General features: G+C 43.4%; 1 protein-coding gene across 7 annotated transcripts in view; it reads right to left on the bottom strand.

The window, feature by feature from the left end:
* Positions 1-24,870, bottom strand: part of KIF16B (kinesin family member 16B) — a 309,438-nt gene extending 284,568 nt beyond the window's left edge. For 4 of the 7 annotated variants that reach the window (XM_033936633.1, XM_033936634.1, XM_033936636.1 and 1 more), the window contains exons 1-2: positions 24,719-24,870; positions 3,822-3,891 (exon numbers count right to left, since the gene is read on the bottom strand). In XM_033936633.1, the coding sequence (XP_033792524.1) occupies positions 3,822-3,891; positions 24,719-24,765 (117 nt within the window). In that variant the 5' untranslated portion in view covers positions 24,766-24,870. Of the gene's footprint in view, positions 1-3,821; positions 3,892-17,483; positions 17,616-24,718 lie in introns of all 7 variants that reach the window. The other 3 variants (XM_033936639.1, XM_033936640.1, XM_033936638.1) reach the window with 2 other exon arrangements.
* Positions 24,871-26,072: the final 1,202 nt, after the last annotated feature.

The following is a 26,072-nucleotide window of genomic DNA, read 5'->3' as shown; positions in this document are numbered from 1 at the left end:
TCTTCCCCTTTCCCTTCCAGGGCTTAGGATCGGCTGCAGACAGCAAAAAGAAATTCAGAAGCCGCGGGACTTTTCCTCTTGCCTGCATTGCTATAGGCTCTGCCGATCCTGATCCCGCCCCCCTCTGAAGTGACTTCCTGTGTTTGAGAGGCAGGATTCAGACCGGAAGAGCTTATAGCAAATAGCAATGCAGGCAAGAGGAAAGGTCCCGCAGCTTCTGTCTTTGTTCAGAGTTCTGGGCAAGGGAACTGTAAGGAAACTGATGCGAGTTAAGAACCAGGCTGCTTCCAATTTAGTGTCAGTTATGGTGAGACCAGCTATTGTGACACTGGAGTCACTCTGGGGCCAGCAGCCAAGGGAGGGAATAAGAGATGCTGGATTCCCACCTGTTGTGGGAAGGGGACGGTAGACCCGGGGGGGGGGGGATTGGTGTGACAGAAGGGAGATGCTGGATCCCCTTGGGTGAGGATAGTTATTGGAACTAGGTGGGAGTTGGAAGAATAGGGACACAAAGACAGATGCTGGACCTTGCAGGGGGCAGAGAAACATGGAAAATGCTTAACAGGAGGGTGGAGTATGAAGACAGAAGTAAGATGTTGGACATGAGTAGAGGGAGTAAGGAGACAGAGGGGATATGCTGGACATGGTGAAGGGGGAATAGGGAGACAAGGAGAAGATGCTGAATAAGGAATGGAGGGAGTAGGGTGATGGAAGGTATCTGCTGGATTAAGATGGGGAAAAGAGGGGAGGTACTGGAATACGTTCAATATAAAATCATAACTGAGGCTTGTGCAGATGGGATCAGATGGTTTGCGGGGACCAAGCTTGCGGAGATGGGGTGGAAATGTGGTTTTTTTATTTCAGTCTTAGTAGTTTGCAGGTCCACAAAATAATTATTTTATTTCTGCCGGTCCACAGGTATAAAAAGGTTGAAAAACACTGGTATAGAACACTACAGAGCTTCTGCACAGGGTTGTATTTACAGGTCTCAAACAATGTTCTCCTTTGTGGAGTGGCCTAGTGGTTAGATCAGGTGCCTCAGCACCCTGAGGTTGTGAGTTCAATTCTCACTGTTGCTCCTTGAGACTCTAGGCAAGTCACTTAACACTTCATTGCCCCATGTAAAGTGCTTTGATTGTGTAAACCACACAGAAAAGGCAGTATATCAAGTCCCATCCCCTTTTAAGCTCAGGCCAGTGCAGGAGGAGATAATGGGGGCATCAGTGGCCCAGAAAAGGAGAGGAATGAGATACTGAGATGCTAGCCACAGGAACGAGGGGGAAAAAAGGGTTGAAGGTTTGACCACAGTTTGAGAATCACTCTGAGCCAAACCTGACTACATAAGCAGCACAGGAGTACAAATGCTATGAGACAAACTCCAGTGCTATGGTGGTGCTATAAGACATTGGCTGTTCTAAAGAGTAAAGGAGGGATTGAAAGCAGCAGGGCAAAGTGAAAGGGGATTAGGCTACCTAAGAGAGCAGAATGTCGGAAAAAATAGGTGAATGGGGGGAACAAGATGGGAATGCAGACAAGAGTGAAATTGAAAGATGACAAGCTGGGAGTAACACAAGTGGAATGGGGATGAGTAGAATACTAATTTCGTTAAAAGTTCTGTTTTTCATAGAAAATTTGGGAATCTGCAAAGTTGAACAGGAGATGACAGAAGAAAGGCTTCCAGGTCAGCTGCAGACAGCAGGCAGGAAATGCTGCATGTAGCTTTGTAAAGAAGCAAGTGTGGCTGGAAGGCAGGAAGGAGGAGGCACTGCTTGGACGAGCGAGGTAACACACCCATAGGAGACCCTTAAGAGATGCCTCCATCTCCATGGGATCCCTACAGACCCAGAGGTGAAGCCCACGGGATCCCCACAGATTCTGCGGGATTCCAATCGGTCCTATTCCTGTGCAGCTCTCTAATCCAGAATGATGCTGGGCTGCAAAATAGCCAAGCGATTGATGCACCAACATCGATTGGCTATTCCAAATGGGGTTTTAGCAATCGTAAAAACCGATTTGTCTAGTGTTGTCTGTAACTGTGTTAATTGTTCTACACAGACATGTTAGTCTTCTATCTTCTATGTCAAGATGGTTCCCAAAAATTTTTATTCAAAACTTCTTCTCAGCATCCCATGAACTGGGTGGGTTTTTTATACATACTCACTGAAATTTCTTTTAAAAACTAAAACTAACCAGGACAGGAACATCAGAAACTTAACATGGTATCTCTTATAGTACACAGCTATTTCAGAACCCATTTCACCAATCAGTTTTTAAATCATTTGTTCCTCTCCCCAACCTCCCTATTTCTAAATTTTATTTGCTAAACACTTCTTTTAAATTAAATATAAAATATTCCATAGAACCAAATACATTAATAAAGTGTGAAACTGCACTAATATATCCCTCAGGATTCCAGTGCTGATTGAATCAGGGCTTTAGGCTCCTTCCTCAGTATCCTGGATACAGAGGGAGATGCCTAAGGCCTGATTGACATTTGGATTATTGTAACATTGCTTACTTGGTCGGAACAAAAAAAGGCTATCTCTAGGCTACGAGTTATACAGAATACCGTGGTCAGACTGATTTTTGGTTTGAAGAAATATGAGCATTTAACTACTTTTTATCATGAACTGCTTTGGTTGCCGGTTGAGGCATGTATTATTTTTAAGTTGGGTTGTGTCTATTATAAAGTCTTGTCGGGTCAATCAACATTTCATTTGATTAATTCATTTTCCTTTGCTACTCAAAAACATTCACGTAAAACTCATGCATTTTTTGTTTATCCATCAGTGAAGGGTTGTAAGTTCAAAAGATTTCATAAAAGCATGCTTTCATATCAGGCTACCTGTTGGGACAAAGAATTCAAACAATTATCTCTTATGTCTTTCTCATATCTGGAATTTAAAACGAGTTTGAAAACTTACTTATTCTCTAGATTTTTGAGTAATTAAATTCTGTGATGATCGCTCAGTTGTAAGTTGATGTAATCTTTTGTAAACTGCACAGACCTGCAAGGTTATGCGGTCTAGAAATTGATTTTTATGTTATGTTATATTATGCCTATGGCCCCACCCCATGGGAAGGGCCTTAGGCGTCTGAACCAATCAGGGCCTTTGGCTCCTCCCCGTGCATCACATGATGCACTGGGGAGGGGAAGACCAGTCATTTAAACAGGCGGTCCCGAAGAAGGAGCCAGAGTGTGGGTTTCCTGCTTCCAACATTTTAAAAGCATACGGGGGAGGTTCGGAGTTGGGGTAGGGCATCTGGTGGCAGGAGAGAATGGGCATCTCTCCTGCCATTTTGGGGGGGGGGGGTTCTGCTTGGAAGGAAGGATTGGCATCACTCCTGCCATTTGTTTTGGGTTCGGGGATGGTGGCGGGGGTGCCTGGGGCAGGAAGGGGGGGATCTTATTTTTATGGGACAGATTGTGAATATGCATTGAGCAGATAGAAGATAGTACAAAAAAAGAGGGAAAGAGAGATCGGGAGGATAGCAGACAAATAGGATAGATTGGTAAGAAAAAGAAAACCTGATAAGAAGTAAAGGCAGGAAGGCTGGTGGGTGTAATAAGTGGTAGGGATAACCATTACAGTATTCTTTAGGAACTTTTATAGCAAGAAAGTTCACAACTGCATTTTGAGCAAAAGCTTTCTTTATTATAGTGTAAATTATTGATTAAATGTATATTGCACTACCTCAACAACATTCATAGATTTCAATCACCCAAAGTGTGAGACAATACAAGCTAGATTTCCTGTGCTACAATGTTATCCATCTTCCTTAATCTGCTCGAAAATGAAAATTAAATGATGCACGTATACCTTCAAGTTAGTGATGGTTGTTGTCTTTCCTTCCATGGCAATAATAAATTTAGCCTCTAAATCTTTCTCCCTGTAAATACAAATAAAATAAAAAGTTAACATCTCTCTCATCTTCAACTAATAGCTATTAGTGCTAGTTTTCAAGAATAGTGATTAGCCTACTTCTCTAGTAAATTGGGTATTTAAAAAAAAAAAAAAAACACTCATTATACAATTAAAGAAGCTAAAGGCTATTCTCTGAAAGTTCAAGCTCAAGTCACACAGAAAATAGAACAAAAAAAACATTAGATGCTGTAAATTATGTCTCCCTTATCAGAGTTAGAGGAAAGGAAAGAACTTATGATTGGAAAAAAAGGACAGAATTTCAATTTCAATTCTAATAAATGGCATTAGTTTTGATTTTAATGAAAATATATATTAAACAATTAAAGAAAAGTTATTCTTATGTGATTGCCATTTAAATTCAGATAGCACTGTCATGCAACTTTTTTATCATGGTATTTAAAGAAAAAAGTTTTTATCATTTTATTACATATATACATATACACTCCTACATCCCATATTTTCACATATTTAAGCCACAGCTAATACGGTACTCTGTTTAACATTCTAACAAGAGAGACCTTAAATAATATATGGAAGCGGTTAATATACTTTCCTGCTTACATAAATTTATTTAAATACTTTTCTATACCTTTCTCCCAGGGGAGCTCAGAATAGTTTACATAAATTTATTCAAGTACTCAACCATTTTTCCCCGTCTGTCACAGCGTGCTCACAATCTATCCAATGTGCATGGGGCAATGGGTGGATTAAGGGCTCCTTTTACTAAGGTGCACTAGCGTTTTTAGCGCACGCAGGAAATTACCGCGCACTATGCTTCTAGAACGCCAGCTCAATGCTGGCGTTAAGGTCTAGCGCGTGCTATTCCGTGCATTAAAGCCCTAACGCGGCTTAGTAAAAGGAGCCCTAAGTGACTTGCTCAGGGTCGCAAGGAGCAGTGTATAATTAAACCAAATAGCATGAGGTTTGTCATATATCTTTGCTCTTTGTAGGAGGGTAAATAGTAGTGTGCCACAGGGATCTGTAACTGGGACAGGTGCTATTTAACTTATTTATAAATTATCTGGAAATTAGAACTACGAATGAGGTGATTAAATGTGAACATGACACTAAATTTTTCAAAATTGTTAAAACACAAATGGACTGTGAAAAACTTTAGGAAGACCTTAGGAAATTGGAAGACTGGGTGTCCAAATGCAGGTGACATTTAATGTGGACAAATGTAAAGTGATGCACATTGAGAAGAATAATCCAAATCATAGTTACCGAATGCTAGGGTCTATCTTGGGGGTCAGCACTCAAGAAAAAGATCTATCCAATGTGCAGCGACAACCAAGAAAGCAAACAAGATGCTAGGAATTATTAGACAAGGAATGGTAAACGAGACTAAGAATGTGATAATGCCACTGTATTACTCAATGGTGCAACTTCACCTTGAGTACTGTGTTAGTTCTGGTCTCCTTACCTCAAAAAATATATAGTGGCACTAGAAAAGATTCAAAGAAGAGTGACCAAGATGATTAAGGGAATTAAACTATCGTAGGGCTTTTCAGCTTGGAAAAGAGATGCCGAGGGGAGATATGATTGAAGTCTACAAAATCCTGAGTGGTGTAGAATGGGTACAAGTGGATCGATTTTTTACTACATTAAGATCTACAAAGATTAGGGGACACTTGAAGATACACAGTAATACTTTTAAAACCAATAGGAGGAATTTTTTTTCAGAGAATAGTTGAGCTCTGGAATGCATTGCCAGAGGATGTGGTAAGAGCAGTTAATGTAGCTGGTTTTAAAGAAGTAGCTGGTGGAAAAGTCCATAGTCTGGTGTTGAGATAAATGGGAGAAAGCCACTGCTTGCCCTGGATCGGTAGAATGGAGAGAACAAGAGCCAGAAGACCTTGAGCATGCGCAGATGCTCAAGATCCAGTCCGGCAAGAGGCAGGATCTTCAGGCACCGGCATCTCCTGTAGGTTGGTGCTGCGTGCCGATGCCAGATGGGGGTAAAGCTTCAGTTTGGGCGGGCGGGGGGATGTGGAAGCCTCGGAAGTGGGGGGTCTTTTGGGGATGTGGTAGGGTGGGGTGGAGCAGAGCATCACCGGTGTCTGTGGGGGGGTGGGGGAGTGGGAAGGATGTGGAACCAATCAAGCGAGTTTCCCTTACTTCCTATGGGGAAACTTGCTTTGATATATGAGTAATTTGGTTTACGAGCATGCTTCTGGAACGAATTATGCTCGTAAACCAAGATTCCACTGTACTTATAGAAATAACGCTGCTTGTGAACCACCTTGCACTATTCTTGTGGCCCAGGAGCATCAGATTGCACAAAGCTGTGGCCCGATGCTCCAAGGCTGCAAAGTTTAATCCCCCTACCTGACAGACCCCCCTCCATGAACTGAAAACCCCATGGCTCCTCTTCCTCTCCAATACCCCCACCCCCAGTGACTACTTTAATTTCCATTGTGGTCCAGAAAGGTCCAAGAGAGGAGGCCAGGAGCAATGTCCCATCGTTGCTCTGGCACCGTTGACAAAATGGTGCCCTAAGTAGAAGTCTTGTGATACTACCCTTTAGCAGTAGTCTTGCAAGACTTCAGCTAGGGGCACCATTTTGTCACGGACACTGCAGTGGCCAGAAGTGATGCAGCATCATTCCTGGCCACCCCCTTGAACCCCACCAGGCCCCCCCCCCCTCCGCCTGGACCACTATGGAAATTTAAGGTAGCCACTAGAAGGATTGGAGGGGAGGCAAAGGAAGAATTCATCCTTGCAGCCCAAGAGCATTGGGCCACTACTCTGTGTGGCTCAATGCTCCCAGTCTGGGGTTATTTTACCATCATTTTTGGGCCTTAATGTGTCTTGGAGTATACTACCACAAGTCACATTAGGCAATTTGCAGTGCTGGTTTAATTGACATCAACAAGAAAATGGGCATTTTGTTATGCTAGAATGTTCTTCCCAAAGAAATAGCCTAAATAACTGTTAATTTCAGTTTTTATAGGGCTATAGAAATTTGGTTATTTATGGAATAATTTAGGGGTCCTTTTACTATGGCGCGCTAACCGATTTAGAGTGTGATAAGCTAACGTGTTCATAGAATATAATGGGCGCATTAGCATTTTGCTAATTGTTAGCGTGTGCTAAATTGAATAGTGCGCCTTAGTAAAAGAGGGGATTAATGCAGTGTGATCTGTGTAAGTAATTATCTTTTGTATAAGTTGATTAACGTATTTTCGCGGATATAACGCGCGCGTTATACGCGTTTTTACGTACCGCGCATACCCTTCGCGCGTTATATGCCTGAGCGCGGTATACAAATTTTTTTTTACATATTTCACACCCCGCCCGACGCCCGATTCATCATCCGGAAGGACGCTCGCACCCCCACCGCTCGCACCCCCACCCCGAAGGACCGCCGACTCCCCGACAATATCGGGCCAGGAGGGAGCCCAAACCCTCCTGGCCACGGCGACCCCCTACCCCCACCTCGCACTACATTACGGGCAGGAGGGATCCTAGGCCCTCCTGCCCTCGACGCAAACCCCCCTCCCCCCAACGACCACCCCCCCCAAGAACCTCCGACCGCCCCCCCAGCCGACCCGCGATCCCCCTAGCGACCCCCACGACCCCCCCACCCCCCTTCCCCGTACCTTTGGTAGTTGACCGGACAGACGGGAGCCAAACCCGCCTGTCCGACAGGCAGCCAACGAAGGAATGAGGCCGGATTGGCCCATCCATCCTAAAGCTCCGCCTACTGGTGGGGCCTAAGGCGCGTGGGCCAATCAGAATAGGCCCTGGAGCCTTAGGTCCCACCTGGGGGCGTGGCCTGAGGCACATGGTCGGGTTGGGCTCATGTGCCTCAGGCCGCGCCCCCAGGTGGGACCTAAGGCTCCAGGGCCTATTCTGATTGGCCCACGCGCCTTAGGCCCCACCAGTAGGCGGAGCTTTAGGATGGATGGGCCAATCCGGCCTCATTCCTTCGTTGGCTGCCTGCCGGACAGGTGGGTTTGGCTCCCGTCTGTCCGGCCAACTACCAAAGGTACGGGGAAGGGGGGTGGGGGGGTCGTGGGGGTCGCCAGGGGGATCGCGGGTCGGCTGGGGGGGCGGTCGGAGGTTCTTGGGGGGGGCGGTCGTTGGGGGGAGGGGGGTTTGCGTCGAGGGCAGGAGGGCCTGGGATCCCTCCTGCCCGTAATGTAGTGTCGGGACAGCGCACGGAGAGGCGGGGCAGTGCACGGAAAGTCAGGGCAGGTGAACGGAGAGTCGGGACAGCGCACGGAGAGGCGGGGCAGTGCACCGAAAGTCAGGGCGGGTGAACGGTGAGTCGGGGCAACCAGAGGAGAGTCGGGGTGGCCAGAGGAGAGTCGGGCAGCAAGCGCGGTATACCCATGAGTGCTGTATACAAAAGTTTCCGTACATACAAGTGTGGTTTTTGCGCGCTATACCCGTGTGCGCGTTTTACACGGGTGCGCGTTATATCCGCGAAAATACGGTAGTTTAAATAGTTTTATTTTTATTTAGTATATTGCACTATTAATTTATTGTTGTTTATTTTATATTGCTTTTTTAATTGTAAACCATTTTAATACTTTTTGTTCTACACAGTATAACAAACAAATCAAATCATTTAAAAATAACAGATAGTTTTAATTTTTTTGCCATCTGTGATGCAGGTCAAAACTACAGTAAAACCAGTTCTTTTGTGGCCTGTGTTTGTAACTGTTGTTATGAGAGACAGAGAATTTCATGTTTAAACACAAAGAACAAGATTTGGACACAATAATATTATTAGTACAAGGAAATATAAAAGTAAGGAAATGAAATCAAAATACACTTCTCCCTCCGAATCCGCAGTTTCAGCATCCGCAAATTCGGTTATTCGCAATTTTTTTTTAATTTTTAAATTAAAGCAGTATTCTGGACCTTCCCCGCCTCCTTCCCGCTTTCCCCCAGAATCCCTTAATCCTTACCTGGTACTCTAATGGGTTTTCGGAGCAGGAGCGATCTTCCTACACTCCTGCCCCTTGCAGATCACTCAGGAAATGGCTGCCATGAGCGCCCATCATAATCTCGCGAGACTATGGAAGCTCACGGCAGCCATTTCCTACGAGTGATCTGCACAGGGCAGGAGCGTAGGAAGATCGCTCCTGCCCCGAAAACTCGCTAGACCACCAGGTAAGGCTTAAGGGATTCCGGTGAAAGCGAGAGGGAGGCAGGGAAGGTCCAGAATACAGCTTTAATTCCGGGGGAAAGCTGAGGGGTGGGTTAGAACTGGCCCAAATATTATTTGCGTTTTTTTAATATTCGCGGGCCAGCTCGGCCCCTAACCCCCGCGAATATTGAGGGAGATGTGTAACCCTCATTAATACATGTATGTAATGGTTATATTAGTCCACAAAAAGAGTGGGACATGACCAGTACAAAACAGGAGAGGCTGAAGTAGGAAATTTATATATATATTAAAAAAGCAGGAATTTCTTTTCGCAAGCATCTTTTCAATGAAACCCCCAAACTATGGAATTTGAGAATTTGTGGGAGCCATTCAGGAAGCCACTTAACGCCGACCAGCAACACCAAAGCACGCTCCCGCTCGGTACCTCTCAGCGGCTGAAGCCGGAACTCGCGGCAGCGACCAACCGGGTTAGCAGCGGAGCAGGAGCTCGGAAAGCTCGCTCCTGCCTGCTACATCTCTGCATCACCAGGGATTCCAGCGGCAGAGGAGGTACGATGGACAGGGCAGGGAGAGAGGGAAGTGGGCTGTGCGCCTGGCAGGGAGGGGGCTGGGTGCAGAGCCTGGCAGGGCACTTGAGTATTAAACCGCCCGACTTATATTTAAGTATATACAGTAAATGATATAGATCAAAAAAGTGATATACCACATTATTTAAGGTCACAATACAGCAAGCACCTCTTGTCTCATGAATAGAAATTTATCTTTCTTCACACTTGAGTATTTCTAGAAAGATTCATAAAAATCCAAACTATCTCCCATAAATAAAGTGGAAGACACATGTCTCAAATATAATCTATATTATGCATTTCTATCCTCTAGAAAGAAAAGAAAAAATATACAATCAATGTAGCTCTAAAAGCTATCTTATCTTGGAGATCTTTCTAATATATCTGATATAATGTTTAAACTATTTGAAGGATGTTCCACCACAAGGGAAACCACCCTGTTTTCTTTTGCAATAATGAAAAACCATCCTCTGAATCCCTGAGAACTTCTTATAGGGGACAATTTAACAGAAGGAGAATTAAGAACCCTTAAATTTGACCATTAATATTCAGGCAGTGTGGATCCAAGATGGCTGCAGGCTTGATATACTGAGTAACACGCTCTGGAAGACTGCGGTTCAAAGCCAGGGAAAAAACTTTGTGGTAGTAACTTTTCCTACCTGAAATGCCTAAGCGACGTGGCCAGAGTGCTGCTGCTGCCTCGCAGCGCACCGGAGGGGTCCCTGCCGACAATATTGAAGATCTTCTATGGCAGATGCAAAATGTTTTAGTAATGTCAGAGGATAGCCCGCTGGAAGCACCGCGCATGGGTGGGAATGTAGTAGCTCTCCTTGGGCCAGATACGACCCTAAGCCCCGACGCATGAGCACCGCCCCCGCAACCTCGGATTACCAGCTCTCCACGGAGCGAGAAAACCCCAGAGGGAGGGTTGTTCCTCTTCTCGAGGCAAGTGCAGTAACAACGGAGAGCTTGGAAGTGGGGGCACTTCAACAGGAGAGCCCAACCATGGGACTCGAGGCTGTTTCATCTGTGGGTGTTGGACAAGCCCTTACGGAGGAGTGACAGGAGGAACCATCATATGGTGAGCCTCCAGAGTAGCATTTTCAGAAGTGCTCCCTGTTCCACACACAGGACTCAAGAGACAGGCAGAGCTCCAGAGTCTCAACACATTGATGAAATGATGGTACAGAGAAAAGGGTTTTTGATTTGTTAGGAACTGGGCAACATTCTGGGGAAGGAGGGAAGGCCTATTCTGGAAGAGTAGGCTCCACCTTAACCAGGGTGGAACATTTGCTGCTGGCATCAACATTTAAAAAGGGAGACAGAGAAGCTTTTTAAACTAAAAACTGGAGGAAAGCCAACAGTCGCCCAAAATAAAATGGTATCTTTGAAAGATAATCACTATAACAGGGAAGATGGGCATCCAGATAGTAAAGTTGCCAATAAAAGGCATAGTAGACCAGGTGCCTTTAAAGACTTGATTGCTTGTAAACTGTATTGTCAATTACTGAGCAGATGTTAATACAAATAAGAAGCATTTTTGAAGTGTCTGTATACAAATGCTAGAACCCCAAAAAATAATAAGAAGGGGGTAGTTAAAATATATAGCACTAAGTAAAAGATAAGATTTAACAGGTATCTCTGAAACCTGATGGAAAGAAGATGACCAATGGGACACAGTCATAAGAACATAAGAATTGCCGCTGCTGGGTCAGACCAGTGGTCCATCGCGCCCAGCAGTCCGCTCATGCGGTGGCCCCCAGCTCAAAAACCTGTGCCCTAACCAAGACCAGCCCTACCTGCGTTCGTTCTGGTTCAGCAAGAACTTGTCCAACCTTGTCTTGAATCCCTGGAGCGTGTTTTTCCTTATAACAGACTCCGGGAGAGCATTCCAGTTCTCCACCACTCTCTGGGTACAAATTTATATCACAGTGATAGGATGGATAGAATTAGTAGAGGGGTAGCATTACAATATTAAAGAGAGTCTTGAAATAAACAGACTAAACATTGTGGAGGATACAAAATACTCTGGAATCCTTCCATATGTAAAGGGGAAAAGGATAACAATAGCAATTTTCCAACTGACACAGCTGGACATTGGTATATGTTTGCTTTTCAATTTGTGTGATTTGCCTTGACTTTATTAACCATGCTGCTTTTAAGTATGAAAGCTCCATACATCAAGATTGATTCCTTAATACAATCTTTAACAGGCTAGGCTCATCTGGCTTCAATGTCCCTCACCTCTCTGCTTGTTGCATCATTTATAGTTTACAGCTTCTCTTCCACCAACTACTCCCCTGTACATACCTCCAGCCAACTCCTCCCCAGCAATGGTCTAAAATCTTATCTCTGACAACATGGGAGGACTATTATTTTTGCACCAGGCAAGCAAGTGACTAAGCGATCCTCACATCCACCAGCCAACCAGCTATGTACAAACCTAATGACTGAATTTCCAGCTAAAACTGCTATCCTAAGCCTTCCCTTCTGGGCAGAAACCCTTGGGAGACACATCGTTGGTAAGAGGAAAGGATGATAAGCAATTACTGCTAAAATACAGTTTAGTTTGAAGTCTTTTGACATTGCGTAGGAGTGCTACTGCAGAGTAAGTGCCTTCTCTGAGGGTCTTTACTATTAGAAACCTTCAGGTTTTGAAATGTACTGAAAATACATAAGCACATAAGAACATAAGAAGTTGCCCCCGCTGAGTCAGACCAGAGGTCCATCTTGCTCAGCGGTCCGCTCCCGCGGCAGCCCATCAGGCCTAGTGCCTGAACAGTGGTCCCTGATTAATTTTGTAATTTACCTCTAATCCCATCCCTATAATCTACCTCTACTCTTATCTGTACCCCTCAATCCCTTTGTCTTCCAAGTACCTATCCAAAGCTTCTTTAAACCCCTGTAGCGTGCTCCTGTTTATCGCATACTCTTCTTGTTTTAATTCTTATGCATTCTTTCACAAAGAAACTGACCTCTATATTTGTCCATCCGTCTGTCATGCCACTGTGAAAACTGCAATACCTGAAAGCTATATTATGACATTTAGACATCGTTGAATTGTTGCACCATGAGTTTGGAGAGTTTCAATGAATGCAATGGAAAGTTAGAAAGCTGGTCTGGGGAAACTATGTATTTCGAAGGCAAGAAAGAACAGTCTGTGCCAGAATTTTGCAGAAGTTGCAAAGCTATGTTATTGAACTCACAGAAGCAGGTTCTCTTCAAACATTCCATGCAGGAGAGGAAATATCGTTGGATGTGGCCACTCAACAAAAGGCACTTTGTAGACACACCAATACAAAAGAGGATTGTTAGACAAGGCACAGGAGAACATTAGAAATGTTAAGGTGAAACCCAGTAGGAATATACCTTCTGTCACTGGTTTTATTGATTTGAACTTTGTACTTTATTATAGTGTTTGCTGTATAAACCATTAAAATTTGTGCCAGCTCCAGTGAGAAGGCATCTTTAGATTTTTAGATAATGCAGACTATGAATTTTTTTAAATAAAGAGAGTAAGGTTGTCATCATCACTGGCAGTTCATTTGCTGTTTAGGATGATTGCATTCTATGATGGTTTATATATGAGCAGAGTTTTGGTTCTACCCTGCTCATAGGTGCACTGAAATGATAATAATTGTACAAATATTTCCGATAAAATATTTTTTATTAAAATTTAACAGACATCCTGTTTCATAAGGCAATTATTTGTACAATGGAGGGACATTGCAAGTCAGAGAGTGTAAATGCAACTTCCCTGACTTAACGCTCTCAGAATTCCATTCTGCTAAGTTACCTTAAATATACCTAATATATGACAATATTTTACTGCCTGCATATAATTGGTCAAGAATACTTGATACCATATAAGGCGCTTGCATGCATATTGGGGGATGTCTGTTCCCCTCACACAAGAATTCCTAAAAGTTACATTTTAATACTAGCTTATCTAATAAAGAAAAATACAGAAGAAACCAAGAAAAGGTATTACAATATACTTAGAGAAAAAATTATCCATACACACAGCTTTAAATCATTTCTCCTTAAAAGTCAAACTGCTGTTCCCATATTACCGAGTCACTTAAGAGCATGCACTGAAAATCCTGTGTCTCAGTGAAAGAGAAGGGGAGTAGCCAATCCACTCCCAAAAAACCTACATTTTTCTATATGAATCCTCCAGTACAATTTTTAGAGGTAAGTATATTTCAGTCTGAACCCTTGAATATAAAAGTTCCTACATTAATAGTTTACTAAAATTTTATTCATCATATATACTTTTTGTATATCCAATTAGCATTTCTAGCTTTACCCTGCAAAAAAGGAGAGGGAACCCCCCTCCCCTACAATGTAATCTCTGTAATAAGAAGAAAAGTCCATCTCTGTAGCAACCAGGTCAAAAGCCAAACCTTATCTGCCACAGGTCTTTGGAGACCAGGCTGGGCACACATTGAAACAATGGAACTTCATAAAACTAAGCTACAGCCTGGATGTATCTTCTCTGGTCTTCAACAGAGCTTATATATTAATTCTAGTGACCTGAGAGAAGGCCAACTCCTGTTTCCAGTGACAACACAAAAACACATATTTAGATCAATATATTATCCCATATTTGTCTTATCTGGTTTGTGTTCTGGCTTATCCAATTGTAATTTTATATAGCCATTTATAAACCCTTCTCCTCTGCCCAAACCCTAACTAGTAAATCCAGAGCAAAAGGAGGAAAATATAATGGCTATTTTATTTTTCATGCTTACCCATTCTACCACATATCTGTTCATTCTTAATAGGCTGCTACGCCCAGGTTCAAAAGGGCCACATCATATTACATTTATACTGTAGAATATATTATTGTTTCAAAGTATGATGTAGTCCAGGGTTGGTTAATTTTGGTCTGCAGCACACTGTTTGTCAGCTGAAGAAGAGCTGAAACGTCAATAACAGGCATTTGGAGATGCAGATCTCCCATAAGAGCCATAGAAACACAAATGTTGCTCAGAAGCCAAATGCCTGTTACTTGGCACTGTTGCTCTCGGTCAACATCAAGTTACATAAAGCAGACATTTTCACCATCTGCCAATTAAAGTGTTAATTTAGGCACTACAGTTTACACCAGGTTTCAGCTAGTGTAAATCCTCGTGCCCAAAACTGGGCATGGATCCCGGTGCCGAAACTATTCAACAAACAGCACCCAAATCAGTGCACCATTTATAGAAAACAGCTTATTTGCTTCGGTGCCCAAATTGGAGTGCTATTTTCAGAATCTAATCCATTATGCACATGTTACAACTTTGCAAAGTTTTGAGGGGGACTGCATGCAAATAGGGCATGAATTAAGAAGTCCTAATAGGGCTATACTGACCAATCAATAAAACATCTCATAACAGTTACAGTTTGCAAATCCCAGTTAAAAATTGGCCTCTAGAACCCCAAAACTACGTATTATATTCTTAGCAGATGATAACCACTCCATTTACTAGGGAAAGCAAATAAAAAACAACTTTATTACATTAAGGGAATCAACTTCCAGTACCAAGGTTTTTTCTGGGTTTATTTAAGCTTTATACTTTATATGGTTCAACTAAAGTATTTTCTGTGGCAGAGCTTCCCAAACTGGGGGTTCAGACTCCAAATAGGGGTCCTGACCTGAATAGGCTCTCCATAGGGGCATCATTAACCTGTACTTCTAGGGAGCCATGCAATTTTAATTGGCCACAATCATAGGATCATAGCCACAAAAAGACTGGAAAGCATTGCTCTATGTGTCTTTTAGAGATTCCCTATTCTGGGAACATTGAAAAGTTAATTGACATACATCTGAAATTGAATATCAAAACTCTTGATAACCTTGACAGACATACAAAAAAATTAATGTTTGTCACATCTGGAACAAGCAGCATTAGGATCTCTTGAGTACTTCCCAGAAATCTCAACTGGACAATGTCAGAAACAAGATTCTTCTAAGCTCAATGCACCACTCAGCATTATGGTGCTTATATCTATCAAATAGCATTAGTTTATTTTATGCATTTTCCTGATCTTGCTGCTGTCTTTAAAAAAAAAAAAAAAAACCTCACATGGGGATTTTAGATTGAATGACCTCATTCTTCTTCACTGCATATCTAAACAGGTTAACTATTGTTCTAAATATCATTTCTTATCCTGAAATAATGAAGTTTTTGCCTGACTTCGGTTTTATATAAAATTAGGAACAGTTTTTTTTTTTTTTTTAATTAATGAGGAAGGCCAAACAGCCAGTAAAAAACTAAACAGACCTGACTGCAAATGATCAAGAAAATATAGACACTGCAGAAATTAGAGGGCCAAATTAAGTCATAGGCCAGCACTAAAGTTACTGTTAAGGATAGCCTTAAGAACAATTCATTGTGACAAGCCACTGGGAACTGGACAGAGGTATCAGTATAAAAACCAAGGACAAGAGTTCTCTTGCTGTCACAGGCAACTTCACCACTGAGTTCAGACTATCATTCCTGCAGAATCTCATAGTTGTTTCCTCAACACACTAAAATCAGCAATAGGAATGAAATATCACACTATCAAAAATATGAGAACATAAGAATTGACATACTGGGACAGACTGAAAGTTAATCAAGTCCCTTTTCCTGTTTCCAACAATGGCTAACCCAGGTCCCAAGTACCTAAATAGATTCCAAGTAGTAAAACAGATTTTATACTGCTTATCCAAAGAATAAGCAGTGGATTTCTCCAAGCCATCTCAAAAATGGCCTGTGGACTTCCCTTTTAGGAATTTATCGAAATCTTTTTTAAACCCTTATAACCTGATTTCACCACATTCTCCAACAATGAATTCCAGAGTTTAATTACTAATCTAAACTAAACTAAACCTTAAGTTTATATACCGCATCATCTCCACGGATGTGGAGCTCGGCACGGTTTACAAGAACTTAAAATATAGGAAGAGAAGGGGAAAAAAAAGGTTTACATGAACTTATATATAGAAGAGAGGAGTAAGGGGGGATAGAATTACATTTTAGTGAAAAGCCAGGTTTTCAGTTGCTTGCGGAATAATTGGAGGGAGCCAAGTTCCGCAGCGGGGTAGTAAGGTCGTTCCAAAGACCTGTGATTCTGAAGAGAAGGGATTTTCCCAGTTTGCCTGCATAGCGAATACCGTGTAGAGAGGGGAAGGATAGTTTATACCTTTGGGCGGGTCTGGTAGAGTCAGGACTCGAGGAGTTAAAAGATAGTGGGATTAAGGGAAGAAGGATGCCGTGAATGATCTTAAAAGCCAGACAGGAGCATTTGAAATGGATTCTGGGGCCCAAAAATGAGGGTCTCTGTTTATACTGAGGTCAGTGCCCACCTGCGCCCCTCCCGGACTTCTTGCAGGTGTCTGCTGGGCCTGCAGTAAGACCTGGTGGGCCAGCGGTGAGCCAGGACAGGAGGAATCCCTCCCGCCTCATGTCCCCACCAACTCTAAAAAGTTTTATTCCCTTCCACGTCCCTCGCATACTTTTTGAATTCCCTGGCAGTCTTGTGGTGGGCTGAGACAGGAAGGATCCCTCCCACTGCCCGTGATGATTTTTACCTCCCTCCTGCATCTCCCATGTACCTTTCAATTCCCTGGTGGTCCAGTGGTAAACCGAGCAGGAGCAATCTTCCCACGTTCCTGCTCAACGAAGAGGTGCTAAATGAATTATGGCCACTGCAGCAGCATTTTAGCACCATACAACCAATCCAGGAGAGCTGAATTAAAGTTTCAAAAATTGGGGGAAGGGTTTTTATTTTTAGAGGCGGAGGGGGGCACTTAAGGAATCCCCAGATAACCTAAAAATTTCATTTTAGGACCCCCTTCAAAAAAAAAATCACCCATAAATAATGCACTGTACTCACAAACTGGAAGGCAGCAGCCCTCACTGCAGCTGGAGAATGGAGAAGATTTCTACCTCAAACAAGCTTGTAAATTCCTCAAAGGACTTGTCACTTCAGGCTGTCATTTTAGTTAGACCCCCGAGTATCTGAACCCTTGAATATGAAAGTTCCTACATTAATAGTTTACTAAAATTTTATTAATCATATATACTTTTTGTATATCCAATTAGCATTTCTAACTTTACCCTGCAAGAAAGGAGAGGGAACCCCCTCCCCTAGAATGTAATCTCTGTAGTAAGAAGAAAAGTCCATCTCTGTAGCAATCCAGGTCAAAAGCCAAACCTTATCTGCCACAGGTCTTTGGAGACCAGACTGGGCACTAGTGCTGCCCGATTCAGGAAAAAAAAAAATTTTGATTCGATTCAGCCTACTGAATTGGTTTTTCGATTCAATTCAATTTTCCTGACCAATTGGGTGTTTTTTTCAAACATCCTGGTGGGTTTATTTTATAGCCTCTTCACCCCCTTTGCCTTCTCTTAACCACACTGACGCTGTGGTGTACACAAAATAAACAAACAAAAAAGACTTTTCCTCTCTCTCTTAAATCCTAGCTCACATTTGTGGTCTAACACCAGCTCTGGCAGGATACACGTTTCAAATCTGACATATAGTAATCACAAAAAGGAAAATATAATTAGTTTTTCTACCTTTTGTTGTCTGGTCATTCAATCTTGCTGGTCCCAGGCTCTGGTTCTGATAACTTGCTTGCCAGGGTCTCCTTCTTTCTCTATCTCCATTCTAAACATCCATCTGCCATCTCTGTCCTCCCCTTCCGTTTCCCTTCCCTCCCCCCGGAGGTCTGGCATCTTTCTTTTTTTTTTGTCTCCATCCAAAGATCCACCTTTTCTTAACTACCCTTACATCCAGTATCTCTCTCTCCTTCCCCACCACCCTAGGGTCCACCATCTCTCCCTTTTTTTTCCCAACTACCCTCCTATCCAGTATGTCTACCCCCCCCCCATCCACACCATCCCTTGTGTCCAACTTCTCTCCCTTTCTGTTCCTTCCCTCCCTAAATCCCATTGTCCATCATCTATCTTCCTCTCCTCTATTTTCAGACTCATTATTTCTTCCCCCCCAAAGTCCGGCATATACACATCTCTTTGAACCCCCCTTCCCTCCCTCCCTCTGTCTACTTCTACACCAGGGCCCCCCTCCCCTGGTCTGTCTCTCCATTGAAGGCCTGCACCTCCCCTGAAGGCCTGTCCCCCCTTGAAGGCCTACATCCCCCCAAAGACATGCCTGCCTGCCTGCCTGTCCCCCCTGAAGGCCTGTCCCCCCCCCCTTTGAAGGCCTGCATCGGTGCATCCCCCTGAAGGCCTGTCTGCCTGTCCCCCCCTGAAGGTCTGCCCCCCCCTGAAGGCCTGCATCCTCCCGAAGGCCTGCCTGCCTGTCCCCCTCTCTGAAGGCCTGAATCCCCCCCGAAGGCCTGCCTGCCTGTCCCCCCTGAAGGCCTGTCCCCCCCCCCTTTGAAGGCCTGCACCCCCCCGAAGGCCGGCCTGCCTGTCTCCCCCTAAAGGCCTGCGTGTTACCCCCCCCCCCACAAAGGACTACATCCCCCCCCCCCCGGGAAGGCCTGTGTGTTCCCCCTGGCCTCCCGGAATGAATTTACCTAATTTCAGCAGAGAAGGGGCGGGATCGCCGCAGAGAGAATAGAGCTCCGAAGCCGTAAAGCAGCTTGCAAAGATTGCTAGTGCCAGCGATCTTACTGCAGGCTGTTGAAATTAGGAAAATTCATTCCGGGAGGCCATTGGGGAAGATGGACAGGACAGCACAGCAGTGGGAGGCCAGCGGGTAAGCCACTTCCTGACTGACCTTCCCCACTCGCCCTCTAAAGCAGGGGCGGCAGGCCAGCAAAAGGCAGCGCTGCCGCTCCTGCTTTAGAGGGCAAGTGGGGAGGGTCAGTCAACGAATCGGGAGGCCGATGTTTTGTCGGGGTAAATCGATTTGAATCGATTCACCCAAAATGAATCGGTGAATCGATTCGAATTGTGAATTGGGCAGCACTAGTGAGCGCACACTTTAGTAGTTACTGCAATTTAGTAAAAAGGACCTCATTGTGTCACAAATAAATTAGAACACAAAAAGCGATATCTTAAGCCAAATTAGTAAAGCAAATAGATATATATGTATAAATAAAACACACATCCTCTAAAACCCAACATTGCCATGTTCTGGTACACACCTGCATCAGGAGTGAAAACAAAAACATTTCTGTAACCAAATATATAATGAGCATATAATGGGTATATAGATGTTTATTTCTATCTGGTTTAAAATGGAATAAAAAGTCTTCTTTCTACTTGCAATGATGCAAAGAGTAAATGCCCAATTGTAACTATTCAACCAGATGTTATTTTTTATTGCTTTGTTTTTCAGTAAATATATTAGTAAATCAAACACTTGAAAAACAGGGTCACCTGAACAGAAAATAACATGCACTATTGGATTGAATCTCCTTTAAGTTGCGGCTCCAATTAGGGTCTGTGGCCAAATCCACTCTTCTTTCCCCTTATCTTTAAATCGGGGCATGCAGTCTATAAAGGGCTTCCTACTAGTTAATGAGCTTACTATGATCATAGCAAGGAATTAGATAAAGAAAATTATCCAGTGCAAAAAAAAAAAAATGTTAACCAGAACAGCTCTAAACATTTTACAAGTCCCTTTAATGGATCCTCCAGTATTTAAGAGATATACAGAAACTTAGCACATCCCATCTCTTACAATCTTTCATACATGCAGGTAGGTGGTAAATGTAACTCCACGCCGTAATATTTAAAGTACCTCCCATCTATTTAGTATCTCCCTTTCAACTTGGATTTTAATTGAATTACTAAACTTCTTTATCTTAATGGGTGGCAACAGAGTTACTGTTCTCTTATCCCAGCATAGTGCTAGTAAATTCTACATATTTCAGTTGGTATGGTTTCCTCCAGTGCTGGAGGTTTGCCCTTTGTGAACAGGTTTTAGATAAATCCAGGGGGGGGGGCATGAAATATACCCTGTCAATGTTACTGCTTGCAACTTTTAACCCTTTTCCCAATTGATGTTTATATGTGTAGAGGTCAACAGCTTTAATCTTTGTTCTTATCAAGATCCAGTATTCCCATGACCAGACCTTTTGCCTTAGGGCACTCTGTGCCTCTGAGAGAGACAGACATGTATCAGGCTGACCTCTCTGATCAGGTTACTGCAAAATGAGAACCTTTTGTTTTCTCTCTTCAGGATTCAGAAGACAGCTGATTGTCATAGTGTCAAGCTCCTATAAAATTACTTCTCCTTCTCACTTAATACTTCTATTAGTGCTCCTCTATATCCTTCTTAGCTAGACTACTTTCAAAAAGGAAAGATATGGTTCTTCCCATGTAACTGGATTTCATACTTCCCTCCTAGAACTCCTGTTTGAATCTTATTGGAACATAGTCTTGAGTATACTCACCTATTGTTACCCTTTGATTGACATTCAACTTCTAGAGCAGGGGCCAGAATATTCAGTCTAAGAATGATTGAACAAATCAAGTAATTATGTTAGTCACCTTCAAGACAAAGAATTAGTGTAGGCTGGCTTGGTAGGTGATATAAACCAGGGTTGCCCTCCCAGCTATAGACTCTTATACCCAGGCAGAGCTGCCCCAGGGAACCTGGGGATCTGTAGCACCAAAAAACCTCTGACCTTCCAAGTCCCACCAACCCTTCTTCCTTCACCCTAACAACTCAGGTGCCACCCGCACATCCTCCCTCTCCTGACCCACCTCTACTTGCCTGGTCCCACCCTCTTAACTTGGCAACTTTTCTTCCTCATCTGAAATCACAAAGGAAGAAACCACACTTCTGTCTTCAGATAAGCCTACTATATGCCCCTCTAACCCTATTCCCACCCCTCTTCTTGACCCCTTCTCACATACTGTTATCCCTGCTATCTGGTGTATCTTCAACCTATCCATTTCCACTGCAACTGTTCCCGATGCCTTCAAACATGCAGTGGTAAAGTCACTTCTCAAAAAACCCTCGCTGGTCCTTTCCTGCCTCCATTCTTCTGTACTTATCCAAACTACTCGAGCATGCTGTCCTCTGTCGCTGCCTTGACTTCCTTTCATCTCAACAGACTCTTGATCCTCTATACTCTGGCTTTCACCCTCTACACTCCACAGAAACCATCCTTACCAAACTCTGCAGTGACCTGTTCCTGGCCAGATCTAAGGGTCTTTATCCTCATCCTTCTTGACCTGTCTGCTGCTTTTGATACTGTTAATCACTGCTTACTGCTTAATACAATGTCCTCGTTTGGATTCCATGAATCTGTACTCTCCTGGTTTGCCTCCTAAATCTCCCATAGCACCTTTAGTGTATGAGCTGGTGGGTCCTCTTCTGCTGCTATCCCACTACTGGTTCATGTACCCAAGGCCTCTATCTTAGGACCTCTTCTCTCTCTACACCTCTTCCCTTGGTGCCCTAATCTCCTTCCATGGCTTCCAGTATCACCTGTTGCTGATGATTCCCAGATCTATACCTGAGACATCACCTAAAATTCAAGAAAAAGAGCCTGTCTGGATAATATTGCTGCCTGGATGTCCCACAACTACCTAAAACTAGACATATCCAAGACTAAACTGTTCCTCTTTCCTCCTAAACCCTCTGCTCCTCTTCCTCCATTCTCCATCTCTATAAATAAAACTGTTATCCTTCCTGTCTCTTCTGCTGGTAACTATGGAGTCATCTTTGACTCCGATCTCTCATTTTCTACCCATATCCAAGAGACTGCTAAAAAAAGCCTGTCACTTCTACCTCTACAACATCACCAAAATTTGCTTCTTCTCTGAGCACACTACCCAGACCCTTGTCCACACTCTCATAACCTCACGCTCAGACTACTGCAATCTACTTCTAACAAGTCTCCCGCAGAACCACCTCTTCCTCCCTGCAATCTGTACAAAACTCTGCTGCACAACTTATTTTCAGTACACTCACCTCACCCCTCTCCTCAAATTACTTCACTGTCTTCCTTTTAGTTCCAATTCTTATTACTAACCTACAAGTATGTTCATTCGGCAGTCCCACAGTATCTCTCCTTATACACCTTCATGAGAACTTCATTCCTCAGACAAATTGCTTTTATCTGTACTCTTCTCCTCCAGTTCCTATTCCAGACTTCATTACTTTTAGCTCATTGCCATGCCCTTTCCCTTTTTCAAAAGTAGGCTGAAAACTCACCCTTTTGAGACAGCCTTCAACTCATAACCCTACTCCCCCTCTGCTTACCACCCTAGCCAGCAGTCCCCTCTAACTGTAATCCCTACCTTGAGATCCTGTTTGTTTGTCTATCTTGATTGATTGATTAGATTGTAAGATCATTTGAGCAAGGGCAATCTCCTTTGTAACTCTGTAAAGTGCTGTGTACATCTGGCAGCATTCTAGAAATAATTAGTAGTAGTAGTTGTAGAAGAAAAAGGGGATCATAAAGCCAGAAAATAATAAACCAAAAATGGAGCAGATCAGAGTTACCTTCAACTCACGTGTAGAAGGAGAAACTGAGGAACACAGATAGAGAAGGCAGAGCCAAAAATAATAGATGACACCTTCTACACAACTGGCAATTAGAGATAAATAACCCACTGATTCAAGATTTATATGCCTTTAGCACTAGATGTTATGTCAAAAGTACTATATGGAGTCTAAAATGTAATACTTTAGAAGACATAATATCCCAGAATATTTTTCTTTCACTTTCTCTTCCTTTCAGAAATTACACCCTTGGGGAAAAGATGAACCATTTCAAAATTGCACAAGTAAACTGACTCAATAGGCTTTTCACTGCTTTGGCACATTTTTGCCTGAAAAACAGCATTCTGCCTATGAAATATTTAGATTTTAAAAAAACACACATTGCAGTATGGCTTCACATAAAAAGCTCATTATTAACAGTTAGGAAGATGAAATACTATACCTGCGACTACTGATGTGGACATTACACTCGGAGCCATACAAACGCAAAGAACTAACACTGTGCACTTGTTCCTAAAGGGAGGATAGGCAATTTTCAAATAACTGGCGTTACCATATGGCTCCAGAAAAAGGAGTATGTTTCCCACACACAGTGTATTGCACTATAAACTAAATACCACATATATACACTTCGGGTATACTTGCACACTTCACTCTAATAGTAAAAGTTACGTATATGTGCTCAGAGAACCGTTGACAATTAGAGACCGTACGATGAGCTAGAGAGCCCACCACTAAAGCGTCTCGCATCTCAATCACTGCACTACGTGCTTCCTTTGTGAATTATAATCATTTTAACTTGACACACAGTGTTAAACACAGTTTAAAAGTGTGAAGAAAGAACTTAGCTTCATTGCACTGTAACATATTGCAGATTTGGGGTCCTGACGCATTTCGCTGTTGGCTGTTTCAGAAGACCCTGACTGCCAAGACTCTCTGACGCTTATGCACACCGTCTCTGTTGTTGAAACATTCTCACTTTATCAAGACCCACTGAAAGCGATGGAAGTAAAACCCAGATGTCTCAATCCATCCTCCTTTTTCTGGAGCCATATGGTAACCCTACAAATAAGCCACATACCTGGTATATGACTTAAGAAAAATCTCTCACCAGAAATATAGACAGAGACAATCACAATGAAGTTCAATTACTATTTTCCCAGGATGGTCCTAGGAGAGAGTGGTGACAGGCTGATCATAACTTGCATTTATCAAAATATAGGGGGGAGGAGATGCACTAGCAGCCTGCACAATTGAGAGAGATGGGAAACAAAGTTTCACTAGAGCGCCTAATACTGCATAAAAACAATGGGTCAGGCTGATCATAACTTGCATTTATCAAAATATAGGGGGGGGGGGGGAGATGCACTAGCAGCCTGCACAATTGAGAGAGAGATGGGAAACAAAGTTTCACTACAGCGCCTAATAAGGCATAAAAACAATGGGTCAAGCAACGAATAAAAAAATAAAATAAAAAGGTAAGCTATGTTATCCCATGTCTTTGCTTATGAGCATCAAGTGCACATAGAGGAGTAAGAGAGTCAGAGGGAAGAGTTGAAAACAAACAAACATTTGTCAAGCTACAGTGGGAAAAGGACCGACTCTAACACCTGCAAAGGGAGAACTGAGAACTCGGCTGCTAAGTTTTCTGTTTATTTAGGGAACAGAAAGAACTTAGCCGCCTGTCGCCTTACCTGCGGTTCATGGGCCTGACTCGAACCGCCACCTTGACGGATGCCATGACTCATGTCTGGGCCGCCCGGCTCAGGTGCTCTTTACCTGCAGCCTGAGACCCGGACGTCACTTTCTGCCCCTCCCCCTTCTTGTTCAGCAATATTTGTTAGTTCCTGCTGAAAAGGCGGTGCTTAAGCAAGGAACAACAGGAACCGGGGCGGGGATGGGCGTGGCTCTGACGCTCTCGCAGAGAGGACTGTCTGCAGCAGCGAGCCGAACCCGCAGCCTACAGAGAGTCCTGGACGGCGGCTGGTCGGGGACAAGAAAGTTCGCCAACGCCAACCTGCAGCAACGCTTTCTAACATTCTTCGGCTTTTGTGGATGGAAGCCGGTGATCAGATGTGGGCTTTGGGTATATTTTCGCTCTAATTAAAAGTTTAAAAGCTCATTATTGTTCATCGGCATCAAAAAATGAAGGTGCCGATGGGGGGGGGGGGGGTGAATCAATGCAGTATTTGTTAGCCAGTTCAATAAATTGGATTGTCTTCATGGTTCTTAATTTTATTATGAACTCAAAAAACTGTGGGGTCCTTTTACTAACGCTCAACACCAGTGATAAATAAGGGATGTTTTTACTACGCTTAAGTTGAGATAGCTGCTTGTTGTTGCATCTATCAGCTTACTATCTATACTCAAGCTAACTGCATGCTGAAAAATACTTTTTAATTTTTCTTGGAGGGAGTGTTTATGGGGACCTCACTGATCTTAACTCTACACCAGGGGTGTCCAACCTTTTGGCTTCCCTGGGCCGCATTGGCCGGAAAAAAATGTTTCTGGGGCCGCACAAATGCGCAAACGCTGCAGCAAGATAGAGGACGGAGCCGGCAAGACGGTAAACACCCAGGAGCAGCAGAGGAAAACACTGCATCTCCCTCAATCGGGGCCACACAAAATACTTCACGGGGCCGCAGGTTGGACGCCCCTGCTCTACACCTTTAAAAATCTGTTTACCTTGGTTTTTGACAGCTGCGGTTTGTAATTTCAGTTTATCTCTGATAGACCTGCAAACAAGGATTCCACGGACCTTGCGGATGACTACCACACGACTTTAAAAAGAAAGCTGCCATGGCATGGAATCTGCAGGGATCCTTGTTTAATTCCAGCGGACCTCGCGGATCCCGCTCACTACTACTACTACTACTATTTTTCATTTCTATATTGCTGAAAGGCATATGCAGCGCTGTACATTTTAACATTCAATGGACGCCTCATGTTACCCCTTCCAGCGAGATCCATGAGGTCTGCAGGAGTTAAAAAGCGAGGATCCCTGGGGACTCCACAGCATGGCCACTTTCTTTTTAAGGCCATGCGCTT

Source organism: Geotrypetes seraphini, chromosome 3, assembly GCF_902459505.1.
Source record: "Geotrypetes seraphini chromosome 3, aGeoSer1.1, whole genome shotgun sequence".
Taxonomy (NCBI): Eukaryota; Metazoa; Chordata; class Amphibia; order Gymnophiona; family Dermophiidae; genus Geotrypetes; species Geotrypetes seraphini.
The sequence above is the reverse complement of the archived record's forward strand: the minus strand, read 5'-3'. Positions and strand labels throughout refer to the sequence as shown.